The 18,399-nt window shown below is 33.7% G+C and overlaps 1 protein-coding gene across 1 annotated transcript; it reads right to left on the bottom strand.

Moving 5' to 3' along the window:
* Positions 1 to 2,708: 2,708 nt before the first annotated feature.
* Positions 2,709 to 9,215, bottom strand: LOC118049035 (cysteine-rich receptor-like protein kinase 10). The gene is made up of 7 exons (XM_035058891.2): positions 8,215 to 9,215; positions 7,995 to 8,129; positions 7,719 to 7,909; positions 7,379 to 7,589; positions 6,632 to 6,869; positions 3,160 to 3,310; positions 2,709 to 3,055 (listed from the first exon to the last, which is right to left on the bottom strand). Exons 1-7 carry the CDS (start codon positions 8,981 to 8,983, stop codon positions 2,759 to 2,761), a joined length of 1,992 nt encoding a protein of 663 aa, XP_034914782.1. The 5' UTR covers positions 8,984 to 9,215; the 3' UTR covers positions 2,709 to 2,758.
* Positions 9,216 to 18,399: the final 9,184 nt, after the last annotated feature.

Here is an 18,399-nt window from a genome sequence, read left to right as displayed (position 1 = left end):
TATATCACTTTGTGATAAAGTGAGGTGTCTCCAATTGATGAACTAGTGTTCATTCCTAAAAGCTGATCTCATCTGACGTCTAGGTTTTTTAATCAAGGAGAATACAAGTGAGAGTCAGAGAAACATTGATAAAGATAGTTATACTTATGGCTTGGATCCATATAAAAGTTCTCTTCATGGTGAGAAGAGCTCCTTAGAAGAGTAGGAGTATCATGCATACTTTGCATGTCATGGAAGAGTGTTAAATGTAATAAAACTATGTATTTAATTTCTTGTTGGTGGAACGAAAGAGTGTGAAATTGTTTTTATATGGATAAAATAGCATTGTGAAATATTTGCACTTGATAAATGAGTTGTTAGAGACCTATAACAATTGGAGTTCCTATAATAGAGAAATCAATTACTCTTCCTTGTCCTGGAGTTTCGTCAACCATGAAAATAATTTTTTTTTTTAATGAAAGGTGAAAGGTAATAGATTGTTTTTTTTTTTTTCAATTGCCACACATGACGCAACTAATAAAGTCATGAAAAAAGCTTTAAATAGACAATAGGCTTTTCATGGGCTACAAAACTAGGCCGAGATTTAGGTTTATATTTAGGCTTGAGTATTCCTAAAAAAATAAATCTCTCATAAAACAAGAGACTTTTCAATGCTAAAATAAGTAATTATAGAAATTAAATGAGAAAATTATAAGAATGAAAGTGAAATGTTAAGTATGAGAAAATTATCAATTATCTTGTTTTATGACTTAATTTATTTATAGACTTTTATCATGTTAATTCACTTCAATATTGAAAATAAATTGATTGGTAAAAACATTCTTATACACTATTGAAAATAATATTTGGTCATTTTTAGCGAAATATTTAGTGAATGTTACTAATATGTCTGCTATAAATATTCTAAGTTCTCGTAACTCAAAGAAGTATGCTGAGAAAGACTAAATTGTAAGGAGCAGCCCATTTAAACCACCAGCCTAAATTGTCTGCAAAAGGCAATCTGTTTGGGCTACGAGCCGCCCAAATGAACTACCCCCTTTTTTTATGTTTTTTATTTAAAAAAATTCTTTTTCTTTTTTCTTTTATCATCAAAACCGAAGTTGAATATGTCAAAAAATGCTAACGCTGCTATCTCACTAATTTGCTAATGCAATAAAACAAAATGTAATTGTAAATAGTAACAAATTAAATCAAATAAAATCTTTCCATAGGGATTTATGTGCCTCTGTCTTTATTCGAGTAGATGGAGGCACAGCTCCACCTCCACACTGAGGTAGAGATCCATGCTTCTTATATTGTAATGCTATTCAGCCTCTTTGTTTTTTTACGATAAAGCCCAGAATACAATACAAATTACCTCTGCAATAGAAATGGGCTAAAGCTCAAACTTAATAATAATAATAAAAAAAAAACTAACAAATAGTTTAATGAAAAAACTCGTAATTTTCAAACTAAATATTAAATCTCGTTTAAATTTGGTCAAGGGATTATATAGATCCATTTTTATAGGGTATTGGCTCTATGTATCCTGCCGAAGTTGGATTTTGTTTGAGCTATTTTTTTATTTTTTTTTATTTTTAGATTTATAGTTTAGTTTTGGATTTTATGTTATTTTTTTATTTTTTGATTTAGAATTTCAATTTTCCTATCTTATAAAAGTCAGTAATTTTATAAATCTCTAAAACATGTAGACTATATTAACAAATATTCAATAATAAAATATGAATTTCGGTCGTGGTTGTTAAGATCATTTTCGGCAAAATTCTCTATTTTTGTACTTGTTTTCTTTTTATCAAGTTGGACCGCATCATTATCCTCTTGTCAATTAAGAATTGCATGCCTGAGCAGTGACCAAGAATAAATCAGCACACAAACCAAAAAATGCTGAGGATGGCTTAAAATGCTATTTGCTAGGTTCAAATACATGGGGTATGGCTAATTGTACTGCTATATATTCTAAGTTAAATACATGGGGCCTTTCCCCCTGTAACCTGTTGAGTGTGGTGCTATTGCTTCTGGATCGGCCAATTGCCCATTAAGGCTGTTACATATATTATATTATTCCATTTTTTTCCTATAGTATGTGTGCACAATAACATTTCAGCATGTGAGCTCTTGTGCTCCAAGGATTGGATGCACTTACATTAAGAATAAGGTTGAGATCTTGTCCTATTCTGCTCTCTTAAAAATTCGGAAGTCTACTAAAACATCTTGTCCTATTCTGCTCTCTTAAAAAACACACCTCTTCTTCTGCCTCTAACTTTTCTTTATTTCCTTACAAATAACAATAAATTCGGATGATATGCTGTTTTGTTTTGGAATTAAGTGAGGTAGGTAGGGATTGAAATGGCTAGTCACCGAGTTACTGTATCAGTAAAAAAAAAACAATTGTAATCAATCTTCTTTAAAAAAAAGAGCACAAAACAAAACGAGACTTCACTTTCAATATAGATACTAACATAGCAATTACTACACTTGGCAAACCTACTTCAAAAAAAAAAAAAAAAGACGAAGAAAAAAAAAAACAGAAACATTTAACCTCCTCCAAAACAAAGAAAATTGCACTTTGTTATGTTTTAAGGTTAAATAGTTAAACATTTAGATGGAGTCTGCAAAGTGGAGGATCCTAAGCTCCTCTCCTAATTTTTTTTATCATAGAAAAAAGTGAAGGATCCACTACCAAGTGGAACCAGGGAGATTCTCTGTACCAACCAGTAAAACTCTTTCAATCAAAGTACTGAGCTACTACAATATTCCATCATCGTGGACCAACATCAGAAAGTGTCATTTCATTGACAGAGAAATTGCTAGCAGTTGCCTCCAGGTTGTCCATGAATCTTCCCACAAAAGCCGGCCGCTCAGGTTGGGGAAGAAATGAATTTTGGCTTTTCAGCATTAAGACAACGGATGACATGGCAGGTCTGTCGCTAGCATCTTCTTGAACACATAATAAACCAATGTGCATGTAACGTGAAAATTCGTCAGCATTGCATGAATCAGACAGCATTGGATCAATCAACTCTGCTTTATTTCCTTCGTTCCATAATTGCCAAGCCTGCTTTGACATTAAGAAAGTAGAAAAACATTGTTGTCCCGTCACTCAATACCAGCGGGGCCACTTTAAGTTAGTTTTTGTTGTATTTAAGGTAATGAACTTACATATGCAAGGAGGCTAGGAGCACTTTTTGATTGGTGGTATCCAGCTTTCTTTCTCCCGCTTATGATCTCAAGCAAGAGAACTCCAAAACTAAAAACATCAGATTTGGTTGAATATAATCCCTCCATTGCATATTCTGGTGCCATGTATCCACTGTCCATAGAGGGGAAAAATAAATGTTCAGGACATTAAGAACTAATCATTTGTTAAATTGTTCAACAGGAAACTCTTGTCAAAAAGTTAATCCTTGGTGTTCAAATATATAACGGGAACGCGACATTCTAAGGCTGGAAATGCTGAAGCTAGTACTATGAAATCGGATTTGTCCCTCTCATAGTTTGAATACCATGATTTATCATACTAACATGTTGAAATGATTAATGTGAAATCAAAGATTCTTGGATTAATCACTTCTCTAAATTTGTTTGTGATTGGGTCAAAATACACGAGCCTATTTGAGCTCAAAATTGCGTTAAGATAAAACCAACCAACTAAGCCCAAAGAAAAGGAAAAAAGGAGAAGAAAAGGAGAAGGAAGGCCCATCTTTGTCCTAGCAAAGAACAGTAAGAGCAAACTGAGAGAAGGAAGAGAAGAGCGAAGAACCAACCAGGCTTAAACCCTTGGCCCAACTAGGTCTAAGGAGAAAAGCGAGGACAGGAGGAAAAGAAAAAAGAAAAACAAAAAAAGAGAGAGAAAGAAGAAGAAAGGTGTAAACCCCTAACCCTAAATTTGATAAATCAAGGTTAAATAAGGAAATTCACAGTTGGAGAAATGATAACTAAGAAGGAAAAAAAATTATAAATTGGATAAAAACTCTTAATAATTTAACTTAAATTTTATATGAAATTAAAATAATAATATCAGAATATAAAATGTTAACTAATGATAAATTACATAAACTTTTCGTTTGAGTAAAATAATTGTTTTAAAAGAATAATTTTTACAAATTTATGGTGATAATATTTAGAGAAATATGAGGGAATTTCAAACAAATAAAAGAATGATTTTACACGCAAAATAATGCTAACTACCAGTATAAAACCTATGTATTCATTGTTCATAGAGGGGAAAAATAAATGTTCAAGACATTAAATACGAATCGTTTGTTAAATTGTTCATAAGAAAACTCTTGTCAAAAAGTCAATCCTTGGTGTTCAAATATATATAACGGGGAAGCGACATTCTAAGGCTGGAAATGTTGAAGCTCGAAAAAAGAAAAAGAGATGGGATCAACCTGGCCAGAGGGAAGAAAGCCTAAGGGAAGTAAGGAAATAAAAGAAAAGAATGAGAATGAGAATGAAAAGATAGAAAAAAAAGATGAAAAAGGGCCAACTAGGTCCAAATCCTCGGCCTAACCAAGCCTGAAGGGAGGAAAAATAAATAAATAAATAAAGGAAACAGAAAGGGCCTAACTACATCTAAAAAAGAAAAAAAAGATAAAAAAAGAAAGAGAAAAGAAGGGCCTAACTAACCAAACACGATGTTTTTGACCTAAAGAAAAAGAAAAAGAAATACAATTAATCCAAAATTAAAAAATTAGTTTGGTTATATTTATTTTTGTGAAAGTCAAGCCATACCCCTGAAAGTCACTACCCTTATCCTTTTATCAATATGGGTGCACACTTGAATTCTCAACCTATAGGTTGTCATTGCAGGTGATACTTGGACACTTCATTTAAAGAATGGGTGATTACCTATTTTATAATCAATAGGATGACACCGACTTCAACCACTCTAGGATAATTGTGTGGTGAACCACGATAAAGTAACTAATTTACTATGATTGCTCCTAAGAGTGGGTTTGCAACCCTACTCCCGTGATAGTTTTGTAGCCCCACTCTTGTGATAGGTAATTCATGTGGCTTGAAGGTGTATAAGCAAGGTTGTTAAAATCGCGATTTTAGAACGAAACGGAAAGCCCTTCACAAAATCGGATCGTAAAAACGGATCGTAAAATCGTAAAATCGTAGGGAATTTTGAAATACATTAAAAAAAATTCATATTTCAAATAAAAATTCATACATAGTTCAAGCACATTAAAAAACATGTTTCAAATAAAACTTCATACATATTTTAAGTCTTCAAATAAAAATTCATATATAGTTCAAGCATCTTAAAATTCCGTCAGGTGTGATACACACTCTTCACCAGTTTCTACCATAAAACTCGAGCGAAATTAAAATAATATTTGGTTAATATGATTTATAAAAAAAATTAATAGATTAAAAATTACATTTTAACTCAATTAATTATATTTTTTTCTATTATTTTTTAATTTAAATCAATTGAGATTTTGAGTCGGTTAAATTCTAATCAGAATGCTGAACCAATCAAATTTCACAATATTAGTCAAAGTGTTTGTTTCATGTTTTAAAAATATTTTTTTAAAAATTAAATTTTTATTTTTTTTAAATTAAAGTTTTTGGTTTTTTTAAATATTTTAATGTAATAATATTAAAAATAAAAAAATATTATTTTATTATATTTTCAATTAATTTTTTTTTAAAAGTAATTCTTATTAAATAGTATTAATGACCTTACCGCCCTCATTAATCCACTCCATTTATTTAATTACATTCCTCTTTGGTAGGTGGGGCCGTGGGGGGATTCACAATGTGAAGTCAGGAGACAGGTGGACATTGGGGGGGGGGCGCTTTCAGTGCAGCAAGCCAACAATTATATTTGGGGGGGGGGTGACTTTCACTGTAGCAATTATATTAAAATCGTACAATCGGTTCTGATATCGCGATTTTGCGCGATTTCATCCGATTTTTATGATTTTACCTGATTTCAACCCGATTTTACCCATTTTCGATTTTATCAACCGATTCAACTCGTAATACATGTTTTGACTCGTAAAATCGTACGATTTTACGAGTCAAAACGCGATTTTGACAACCTTGTGTATAAGTATCCCTGGGTCATTAGGTATGAAGAACAAATTTTTCAAAAACCAACAAATTACATCGATCCACACACAAACACTTAAACACACTCCAACTTCTATTTTCTCCCTATATACAATATATTTATCTATGCGTTTTCTAACTTAAATTTCAAATGGTCTTTTCTCTGAAAAGGGATTTTCCTTGATGGAAATCATGAATCAAACCCAAGCTAAAATATAAAAATAAAAAACCATATTATTCACTTTTAAAACAACCAAAGAAAACTTAAACTCAATCGAAGAGTTTTTCTTCTTACCATCATTAGTTTGCAACTAACAACTCATATCTCAATTAAAATTCTCAAATGAATCACCATAGGATTCACTATTCTTAGTTATAGTAAGGATTAATTTTATAGTGAAGGAGATGGCTTAAAGTTTATGAAACTTAATCCTTAAGGGACCAATTAAGAATATTTTTAAGACTAGTTTAAAGTTTTTCATTGTATAGTTATGAGACTAGTTAGAAGGTTTTCATATTTTTAGGCAATTATGAGAAGAAGATTCCAAAGTGAAAGAGCACTTACTATGTTCCTACTATTCGAGCAGTATTGGCTTCGTCTTCATTGCTTGAAAAAATCCTTGCCATTCCAAAGTCAGAAATCTTCGGATTCATCTCATTGTCTAACAATACATTAGAAGCTTTTAGGTCTCGATGAATGATTCTAAGCCTAGAATCCTCGTGAAGATAAAGCATTCCCTTTGCAATTCCATTTATAATATCAATTCTACCGCTCCAATCAAGTTCTGCTCGTTTCGTAGGATCTACCATCAAATCAAAAGCAAAATAAAATGATATTTAGAATATATTTGACCTTATAAAAATGAACTTATCATTTCAAATCATGAATCAAAAATTATTTTTTATATAATTAAGTTATAATAGAAATGAGTTAAAAAGACTTTAAATTGGAAATGTGATCGGTAAAAGTGACTTCAAGCAAAATTGTTTTAATAAGTTAGAAATAAAAATTTTCAACTTCTGTTTAAATCAAAATTTTGACTTAATTTTTTAATAAATTTTTCATAGAAAAAATTATTCCAAAAAAAATGACTTTTCTATAAAAAAAATTTAAAAATAATTTAAATTAATTTGTAAAAGCTAATATTAATACTTGAACATTAGCAATCAAACAGAACCCTAATCTTCAATATTAAAAAAAAAAAGAAAATAAAAGAAAAATAGCTAAGCATATTATTGCTTTTAAATATTTGCCAACGAAAGATTCAAATTTAAAACATTACTAAAACCATAAAGGAAATATACAACTAACCAAAAAGAAAAACATCAAGGCTGCTGTTAGGCATGAATTCATAGACGAGGAGCTTTTCCTCTCCTTCAACACAAAAACCAAGCAGCCTGACAAGATTTTTGTGCTGAAGTTTCATAATTAATAGAACTTCAGTTTTGAATTCTTTTACGCCCTGCTCCGAACTTCTTGATAGTCTCTTCACTGCAACTTCGCTTCCATCGCTTAGTATCCCCTTAAAAACCATAGAACACACGAGGTCATTTTTTCAACGTTGTGTGTAAGTAAGTAATTTTTTAATTTAACAAAATTTCTCTAAAATCCTTTGAAGAAACATAAAGAATAATGTTGAAGTATTGTTTACCTTGTAAACAGAGCCAAATCCACCCTGTCCAAGCTTGTTTGAAACAGAGAAGTTATCTGTCGCGTCTCTTATAACACTCAGGTCCATCATCCAAGGTAATTCCTCAGAACTCACCTTATTACCTTCTGCGAATGTCGATCCGCTAGATTTTCTCAGTTCCTGTAAGAAAGCAAGGTGACTTTTTTCTTCATCTGCAAATGACAAAACAGTTCTTTGTAATCAGCATGTCAGAATTTGCCAATTTTTGTGGCGAGCCAATCAGTTAAATGGATTAACCTGTTTCTTTTCTGCTTATTCGCCGAAAGTAGATGATACACGATGCAGTAAGAAACGCAAGAACAACTGTTGGTATACAAGTTCCAAGCACAATCTTCAAAATTGTCAATGTCTTCCCTCTAGGAAAATTATACACTAAAAAAAATATTAAACTATCTTAGATTGGCGAAGCAAATTTTGTATGATTTGTTTGTAATAGATTAAAAATATATATACTTACCCTTTTGTGTTCGCGAATCAGCTGCGCCTTCATAGAATGCGTATAACTCAAACCTAAAATAGCAACTCCTGCTAAGAAGCCGTGCCCCTTGACCGAAATAGCAGCAACTTGAAATATTTTGTATGGCAACCTGAAGGCATGTGTTACAATCGTGAGGTGACAAATCTGTAGTGCACTGCACCAGAGTATAAAGGGTGTCTATATCCGATAAGGCTAATTTTCCTGTAGCATACATATTCTGCGTGGGATCAAAAGCAGCCTTCGTGGTAAGATTACTAAAATTTTCGTTCACTACTGATATAAACTGTACTGAATTTTCAATCGTCTCTGTATTAGCTAAGGGAATGTTTCCTGAGAAATCAAGCTGGCCTATGAAATTTTTATTCGAGAAGCGCAACTGGCACAGCTCTTCCCATACAGTTGCATTTCTATTGTTTGGACAGAGTTGCATGATATCTTGTGATGCTGCATCAATGCAGGCACTGCACTTTTCGTTTGTTATGTAGTTGTAGCACATATACTGAGCATAGACTCTATCAGGGTCATTTCCAGCATAGGCATGATATTGATTCGACACAGAAGCATTTGAGGCAAGATAAGACATGAGGGACTTGAGATTGGTTTGAAATGGACTGTTAGCTGCATATGGAGATGTGCTTGAGCAAAAACTGTAGGGTGGATCAGCATAAGCAAGATTAAGAAGGCCGGCAATGGAAAAGTACAACAACAAAAGCATGGTCTTCGCATCACTGAGAAAATTATGACCCATACTTTGCCTTTTGATTTCTTACTGGAAATGCATCATGTCCTGGAACTGTTCTGACTTCGTACACCTTTCTTAAAAATCATCTATAGAGAAAAACAATCAATTATGGAATCACATTAGTGTAGTTGAAGGGCATTTTCTAGTAAGAACTCGGTACTAGAACTCGGTCAACTAAACTGTGACACTGTAATTTGATGTAGAAATTGCTGCTATGCTGCGAAAGGGTGTTGTCGTGTCCTGGAAGATCTTGTATTAAAAATTGCATGCCTGAGCATTGACCATGAATAAATTAGTACACAAACGAAAACTATTACATATGTTTTTGCTTTAATCCTGTCGAGTATGGATTTAAATACTATTTGCTTAGTTCAAATACATGGGGTATGGCCTGTCGAGTATGGATTTAAATACTATTTGCTTAGTTCAAATACATGGGGTATGGCTTATACCGCTAAATTCTAATATAAATACATGGGGTATGGCTTATACCGCTAAATTCTAATATAAATACATGGGGCCTTTTCCGGATATTGTTGAGTGTGGTACTTTTGCTTCTATATATAATGTAGTATTATTCCATTTTGTCCTATTGCGTGTATGCACTATAACATTTCAGCATGCGAGGTCATGAGCTACAAGAATTCGATGCACGGAGAATAAGGTTGAATTTTTTTTATAAATTGATAGAGATTTGTTTTTCCTCTCTTTGTATTCCAGCTGTAGATTTAACTGAACCATGTAAAATTTGTATCTATGTGTGTATTTTTATTGGGTTTGATAATAACCGATCTATTATTTAAATTGTTCTTAATAATCAATTAGATGCATCATCAATAAATTTGATTAACAAAAACACATAATCGGTGTCATAATTTAATTTTTGAATATATAAATAATAATAAAAAATGGATAAAAATATATTTAAGAATAGGATTAAGATAATACAAAATTTAAAGTTTGAGGATGATATTATTAAATTTGAGAGTCAATTGGTCAGAAATTAAAGAATTAATAAGTTTGGAAATTTAATTAAAATTTGAATTATTTTAATTAATGAAATTAAGAGCTTAATTGAAGAATTAATGAGTTTGAAGACTTAATTAAACTTTGATTTAATTAATTAAAGGAATTAATGATTTAATTGAAGAAATAACAAAGTTTGGAGCTGATTCAAGAAAAAATTGCTAGAAAATTAAAGTTCAAGGACCAAATTGAAAAGTCCAGTAACCCAAGACTGTTGTGTAAATGGCCTTATAACTCAGGGATTCAAATTGAATTTAATCTAAGGGCACAATTAGAAATTAATTATTATTGATTAAGATTCCAATTGTTGAGTTTAAAACGTTTAGGGGCAAAGTGAAAAATAGCCATTCCCAAGGACACAAACGACGCCGTTTGGAAGCACTGTTCATCATTCATTTCGTTTCGCATGGAGAAAGCCGATTCAACAGGAAATCTGCAGCAAATCGTGGACCACGTCTCGTGCCCATGATCCCGTTCGTGATTTGAATAACAGTTTTGCAAAGACAGGACTGGTTTTGGAAGCTCCCGAGCTCTATAAAAAAGAGAGCTGAACCGGGGAAGAGAGGGACAAAAAAAAAAAGGGAGAGGCAAAGAACAAAACTGGGAGAAGCGCACTGGATTGGGGAACAAAGAAGACCACGAACAAAAAAAAAAAAAAACGAGAGGGGGAACAGACAGACGAAGAAGGAGAAGGACGAGCAGGAGAAGCAGGAGGAAGAGACGGAGAAACAGAACCGGGGAAACAAAAAGAAAAAGCACACAGAGAGAACCGAACCTCCACATCACCATCGGCTTCATCTTTCTTCAATACCAGCCTCTGGAAACAGAGGTGACAGAATAAGGAAAGGGACGCAGAGAGGACAGGGAAACAAGAAAGTCACAGACGAAAGCACCAAGCATCACCATCGGCTTTCCTCTTCTCCAGCGCCAGCTTCCAAAACTAGAGGAAGAAGCTAAAAAACGAAGGGAGGAACAGCACGCCATCGCCTTCATCCTGCTCCCAGGTAAGTGTCTCCAGTTTTCCAAAATAATTCCCCGACACTATGCATTAGAAATTTAATTACATGATGACTGTAGCCAGCGTGCGTGAACAATTCACGCATGATGGCGGGTAAAAGCCGGCTGGTCATTGACTTGGGCCAGTGACCAGGCTGGGCTGGCTAGGTCTAGCCTAGCCCAGCTCATATGGGCTGAGCTGGGCCCAGCCCAAAAATAAATAAATATAAAAAAATAAAAAATAAAAAGTAAAAATTTGTGTATGTATAAATAATGTTTTTATTCATCGATGCCAGAGTCAGAATAAAAATATTGATTCAAATTTATTTCATTGCATTTTATTTAGTTACATAAAAAAAAATGTGCATTCAAAAAAATAAATTTATTGGTTTATTCACTGACACCAGAGTCAGGAATAAAAATACTGATGTAAATTTATTTTATTTTATTGTATTTTACTTTTATTTAGCTATATAAAGATAAAAAATTTGTATGCGTAAAAATAAATTTATTCTATTTGTTTATTTACTGACGTCAGAGTCAAAAATAAAAATACTAATTTAAATTTATTTTGTTTTTATAGCAACTTGATATTTACCAACGCCAAAGTTGAAAGTATCCGTAGTTGAATATTCACTAGCGTTAAAATCAGGAATATTACACGCAAACCATCATAACATAAAGCAACAAAACATTAGCAATTTATGACTAAATCAGCAATACAGCCTGCCTCAGGTAGGACGTTCAAAGGGTGATAATATATTTTCTTTCACTATCAGAAATTCGCTTAATACCAACGGATTTACTGACGAAATATTTCGGTCGGTAATTTGAGGTCGAAATTACCGACGGATTTTTTTCGTCTGTAATTCGGTCGGTACCTACCGACGGAAATTACCCGTCGGTAGTTACCGACCGAAGTACGGACGGAAAGTTCAGGATAAAAAAAAAAAGACGGTCACTGACGTGGAGGTTTTGGCGGGGATGTTTTTTCCGACGGAATCACCGACGGATTGAAAACGACAAGCCCACGTAGTGACGTGACCGGTTCACCGTTAAACATACCGACGACATCACCGATGGATTTGAAATGGCTGATTCGTACGGTGACGTGTCTACTTTACCGACCGAAGTACAGACGGATACACCGATAAAAGTTAGTATATTTCCCTGCTGCCGACAATCTCCTCCCCTATTTCCCCTTCTTCTTCCTCATCCCAACTCTCCCCATCTGCAAACAACGAACACCCAAACAAAAATCTCCCTCATCTCAGCACAACAAGTTATATTTCTTGAAGTTTTGTGGTCACAACATCCGTGTTTTGATTTTCCGACGGATTTTATCAATTTTTGTAAGTAATTCTATCTTTTTAAATTTTAACATTTAAATGTCAATTTAATTTGTTGTTTTTTTAGTATATGTATTTTGTTAGTAGATGTACATGTTTTATTGTTATTTCTGAAACAAACTTGTAGTATATGAATGTATAATTTTATGCATGTTATGGTTTGTTTTAGATTTTGTAAGATTGTATTTGTTTGTAAATCATTAAAACTTTATGGAATTACCGAATTACATGTGCTGTTTTGAAATAATGAATAGCTTGCTTAATGGGTCCGTTTTAAGTTTTATCAATGGTATTGCGGTGTGGTAATTTCCGTAAATTTATATATATTAATTTGTACATATGGACGTTAAATAAATGATCATAATGAATATTTAATATTTATGAGAAGTTGTGATTGGTTTGTTGGATAATCTCGAGGTAAAATAATATTTTTGCAAGTTTATTTACCTAACTTAGTTAATTAATACATGATGTCATCATAATTTAGTAGAAGTTCGATATATATAAGTCATGGATGATCGTTCATAGATGTATCGAGATTCACCCCAAGGATTGCGGAGGATGGATTATTGTAACGGGGTTTAGGGTTTTATTAATTTCGCAACATCTATTCCCAGAAATTTTACTGGAGGCGGTATTAGGTGTCTATATAGGAATTGTCAAAATAAAAAGTATCTGCATCCAGATGTTGTAATGATGCATCTTCTACACAAAGGGTTTATGGAGAATTACCAGTGTTGGTATGCATATGGAGAAGTATTTGTTAGTAAGACGAGAATGGGAGAAACGGTGGTTGGGTCAACTTCTAGTGCTAGCAACGTGCATGAAATGGCAAATGACAACACTAATCCTTACAGAAATATGGTTATGGATGCAATGAGAATGAATCAAGGTAATGTCAGTCAATGTCTAATCATAGAAGAAGAACCTAATGCAGATGCAGCTAGGTTTTTTGATTTGTTGAAAGATTTTGACGAACCATTATGGGATGGCTGCCCAAAACACAATAAATTATCGGTCGTGGCACAGGTGTTCACCATCAAGTCAGATCACGGGTTGAGTGAGGTCGAGTATGACAAAATTATTGAATGGGCGAGAAGCATTTTACCTGAAGGGAACAAGTTGAAAGAGAACTTCTATGCTACGAAGTCCATGATGAAACCCCTCGGTTTAGGATACCAAAAAATTGACATGTGCCCTAACTTATGTATGTTATACTATCTTGAAAATGCTGAGATGACTGAGTGCATGACATGCGGGCATTCCCGTTACAAACCCATAACTGGCATAAGAAAGACTCTAGTGGCCTATAAAAAACTTAGATACTTCCCAATCACACCTAGACTGCAGAGGATATTCATGTCACCAAGGACTGCTGAACACATGATATGACACCAAGCACATGATGCGGTTGATGGTGTGATGGTGCATCCTTCTGACGGCGAAGCGTGGAAACGCTTTAACAGTGTGCATCTTGACTTTTCAACTGAATCAAGGAATGCGCGTCTTGGGTTGTGTACAAATGGATTCAACCCATTTGGGTAATTTGTTGCTCCCTATTCTTGTTGGTCGGTCATACTCATAGTTTATAACTTGCCACCGGGAATGTGTATGAGGCCAGAGTTCATGTTTTTATCTATTGTCATACCCGGCCCAAGCAGCTCGGGGCGGAATATAGATGTTTGTCTTCGGCCGTTGATTAATGAGTTGGCGCAGTTGTGGTCCTCCAAAGCTCTAACTTATGATATATCGAGGAAACAAAATTTCCTTATGAGGGCAGCTTTGATGTGGACTATCAATGATTTTCCAGCTTATGGAATGCTTTCTGGTTGGAGCACGCATGGGAAACTTGCATGTCCATACTGCATGGAAAATAACAAGGCATTCACGCTAGCAAACGGAGGTAAAGCTTTTTTTTTTACTGTCACCTCACTTCTTACCACTTAATCACAAGTATAGAAAGAATATAAAAGATTTCTTTGTTGGCAGAATTGAAAAAGATGTTGCATCCCCGCGACTTTCTAGTGAAGAATTGCATGATGTTGTATCAAATTACGGTGACATTGTGTTTGGCCTTCAATCAGGTAAGCAAAAGTTTCTTGGTTTTGGTTTGACCCATAATTGGGTAAAGCGAAGTATCTTTTGGGAGCTTTCTTATTGGAAGACCAATCTGCTCTGCCATAAAAGAACGTGTTTGAGAACATTTTCAACACCGTCATGGATGTGAAGGAGAAGACAAAGGACAACATCAAGGCTAGATTGGATATAACTTTATACTGTAACCGAAAAAATATAGAGTTGGTTTATGATGAGTCACGAGTCGCAAAACCAAGGGCAAGCTTCGTGTTAGAGAAAAACGCACAATTGCTAGTCTACAAATGGCTTAAGAGTCTGCGTTTTCCAGATGGACATGCATCGAACATATCAAGGCTGGTTAATATAGAGGACTGCAGATTGTATGGAATGAAGAGTCATGACCGCCACGTGTTTATGCAAACACTCATCCCATTATCTTTTCGTGATTTGTTGCCAAAGAGAATATGGGATGCACTGATAGAGATCAGTCATTTCTTCAGAGATATATGCTCCAACAAGTTGAATGTTGAGTACATTGCGAGGCTTCAAACGAATATCATCGAGACACTATGCAAACTTGAGATGATATTCCTTGTCTCGATGATATTCTCTCCATCATTTTTTGACTCAATGGAGCATCTCCCTATACATCTACCATTCGAGGCAAAAGCTGGAGGACCGGTCCAGTATAGATGGATGTACCCATTCGAACGGTTAGATATTACAATTGTAATGTAATTCATATAAAAAAGTATTTTCTATGTTTTTCTTAATTGAAAATACTTGAATTGTAATTCAATGCAGGTACTTGTTTAATATCAAGAAAAAGGTTAAAAACAAAGCACATGTTGAGGCTTCGATATGTGAGGCTTATATTGTTGTAGAGATCTCAACATTTATCTCGTACTATTTCGAACCTCATCTGAGAACAAGAATCAATCGTGTTCCACGGCATGATGATGGCGGTGAAGTGCCTTCCAGTGGGAACTTGTCAATATTCTCCAATACTGGACGACCCACACCTAAAAATGCCATAAGAGAAAGATATTTGTCGAAAATAGAATTCAAACAAGCACACAACTACGTTCTATTTAACTATGATGAGCTGAGACCTTTTATTCAGTAAGTTTATATATGTGTAATACTAATTAATTAAAATTTGTCAGTAATATACTATTAATTATATATTGTAATATCATACACTCATTATCATTTGCAGGTAACATCGACAATATTTGCTCTCCAATAACTCACTGCTGACTGAATCCCAGGATCTTTCAATTACAAGATGAACAATTCACCATGTGGTTTAGAACACATGTAAGCACTATCACAAACTCATTCTAACTGCAAAATTACTGTACGTATGCATGTCATAACGAGATTCAAGTTAATTTACTGTTTATTGATGTACATTACATATATACAAGGTTTATCAAATGGGAAGGAGTGCGCCTAAGTCATTGTCTTCACTAAGCCTCGGGCCTGCAAGAAAAGTTAAGTGCTACAACGAGTATTTTGTCAATGGATATGTTTTCCATACTAAAGAATGCGGACAAGGAAGAAAGACATACAACTGTGGTGTTTATGTTAAGGGATCCACTAGTAGTGAGTTAGAAGTTGACTACTATGGTAGATTAGAAGAGGTCGTCGAACTGCAATATCATAGTGAGCATTATAAAGTGTTTTTATTCAAATGCTATTGGTATGACAAGACTGATAGAGAAATCAAAGTTGATCCGCACTATGATCTGGTCGAAATCAACTCAAAAGCTAGACACCGCAACATAAACGATGTCTTTGTTTTCGCAAAGCAATGTCAACAAGTTTATTACACATACACCCCTTCATTTAGAAAGGATCGATCAAGAGTTGATTGGTTGTCCATTGTAAAAATGAAACCACGGGGTCGTGTTGAGGTTGTTCAAGATGAGAACGAAGACCCAAGTGTGCGGGATGAAGTCTTTCAAGTTAGTGAGTTGGTGGAACCATATTGAGTTGCTCCTTCGATTGAATTGGAAGAAAATTCAAATTTTCATGTTTCCGATGATAGTCTTGTTGATGTTGACGTAGAGGAGTTGTTTTGAGCTCTAGCGGACAAGCAAATGTCGATGAAGAAGATGATATCCATATTGAAGATTGCGATGAAGGTGATGACTATTCAATTGATGATGAAGAAGAAGAAAATTCTGACTTTTCTTCATGTAATTTACATTATGGATGATATATTTTGTAACACGAAATATATATTTATTGTTTAAGCATTGTTTTGTGCGATGGACAGTTTACCATTGAAGTTTTTGCAGGAAGGTAAATAGAAAATACAAACACAACATTTCTTGGAAATTGAACATTCACCGAGGTCAATACCGACAGAAAACTGTCTGTTGGCATCTCACAGAGAGTTCAAAAATAATTACAACAAAATGCCACAATCACTGACGCCTATACCGACGGACCACCGTCCGTCGGCATCTCACAGAGAGTTCAAAAATAATTACAACAAAATACCATAATCACCGACGCCGATACCGACGGACCACCGTCCGTCGGCATCTTACAGAGAGTTCGAAAATACTTACAACAAAATACCACAATCACTGACGGATGTATCGACGCCGATACCGACGGAATATGTTCGTCGGTAATTTGTCAGTGGTCAAATATTACTGACAGAAATACCGATAGACTGTGCGAATTCCAATGGGTGTGAATTGAATGCACCTTTGACCGTGTCAGATTACCGACGGAATCATCGAAGGACCGCGAAAAATATGGAGGGTAATTAAAAATTTCGGTGCGAAATTCAAAAATTACCGACGGATTTAAAAAAATAATAATATTTTTTAATTTCCGTCGGTGAATCCGTCGGTAAATTTGCCCTATAAATTCCAGCACCCGTCGCTTCGGTTCATTTTTTCTTCTCCATTTTTCAACTCAAAAATTTGATTTTTTTTGTTCTCAATCCTTCAAGGCTTTCACCTAGAATCTTTAGCAAGATTTGTTGTTGTGAATCTTCATCACATTAAAAGGTATGTGTTTTTTTCTATTTTATTTTATTTTATTTTTAGTTGTTTTTATTTTTGTTATTTTGTTGTTTTGGTGTATTTTTTTGTAATGTAGATAAATTTTTGAATTGGACACATTATTAAGGTATGTATATTTCGTTCCTTTTCTTCATGTAGTTTTTTTTTTTTTTTGAATTTTTGAATATTTTTTATTGTTGTGTTGTCATAATTATTATTAGTTAATTTGTTGAATATTTGTTGTTAATGTTGAATTTAACTTAGAATTAGTAATTGAATATGTTAGAATAATTAGTAATTTTACTCTATTATTGCATGATTTGTGTTTAATTATTTCCATTGATTTTAATTGTTAGTCTATAATTGTTTTTTTAAATTTATTGAATATATTTTATTTTTTGTATTGCCATATATAATTATTGATTAATTTGTTGAATTAATATTGTTAATGTTGAATTTACCTTAGAATTAGTAATTGAATATGTTGGAATAATTATTAATTTTACTCTATTATTGTATGCTTTGTGTTTAATTGTTTCCATTTATTTTGAATTTATTGTTTTGTTGTATTGGCATAATTATTGAATAATGTTTTGAATTGTAATTGTTAATGTTGAATTTACCTTAGGATTAGTAATTGACTATGTTGGAATAATTAATATAGATTGGGTCAATTGGTTGTGGCTGTTGTGAATATTTTGCAGGTTTGTGGATTTAGGTAGTATACAGTATAGGGGAGGTGCTGTCGATTTTTTTTTTAATATTCGCATTTTATTATATAATTGATTATATAAAATTTGGTAGATGCGGATAATGAAAACTAGAGCTAGTTGTTCACGTTTGGTCGCAGCAAGTTCGTCTAGCAGCGAGGACGAAAAGGCACCTACACCACCTGCGCCGTCAATCGATGCTGCCTTTTCTAGCACTGGTTCACAACGTAGATGCGGCG

This window comes from Populus alba, chromosome 11, assembly GCF_005239225.2.
Source record: "Populus alba chromosome 11, ASM523922v2, whole genome shotgun sequence".
Classification (NCBI taxonomy): domain Eukaryota; kingdom Viridiplantae; phylum Streptophyta; class Magnoliopsida; order Malpighiales; family Salicaceae; genus Populus; species Populus alba.
The sequence above is the reverse complement of the archived record's forward strand: the minus strand, read 5'-3'. Positions and strand labels throughout refer to the sequence as shown.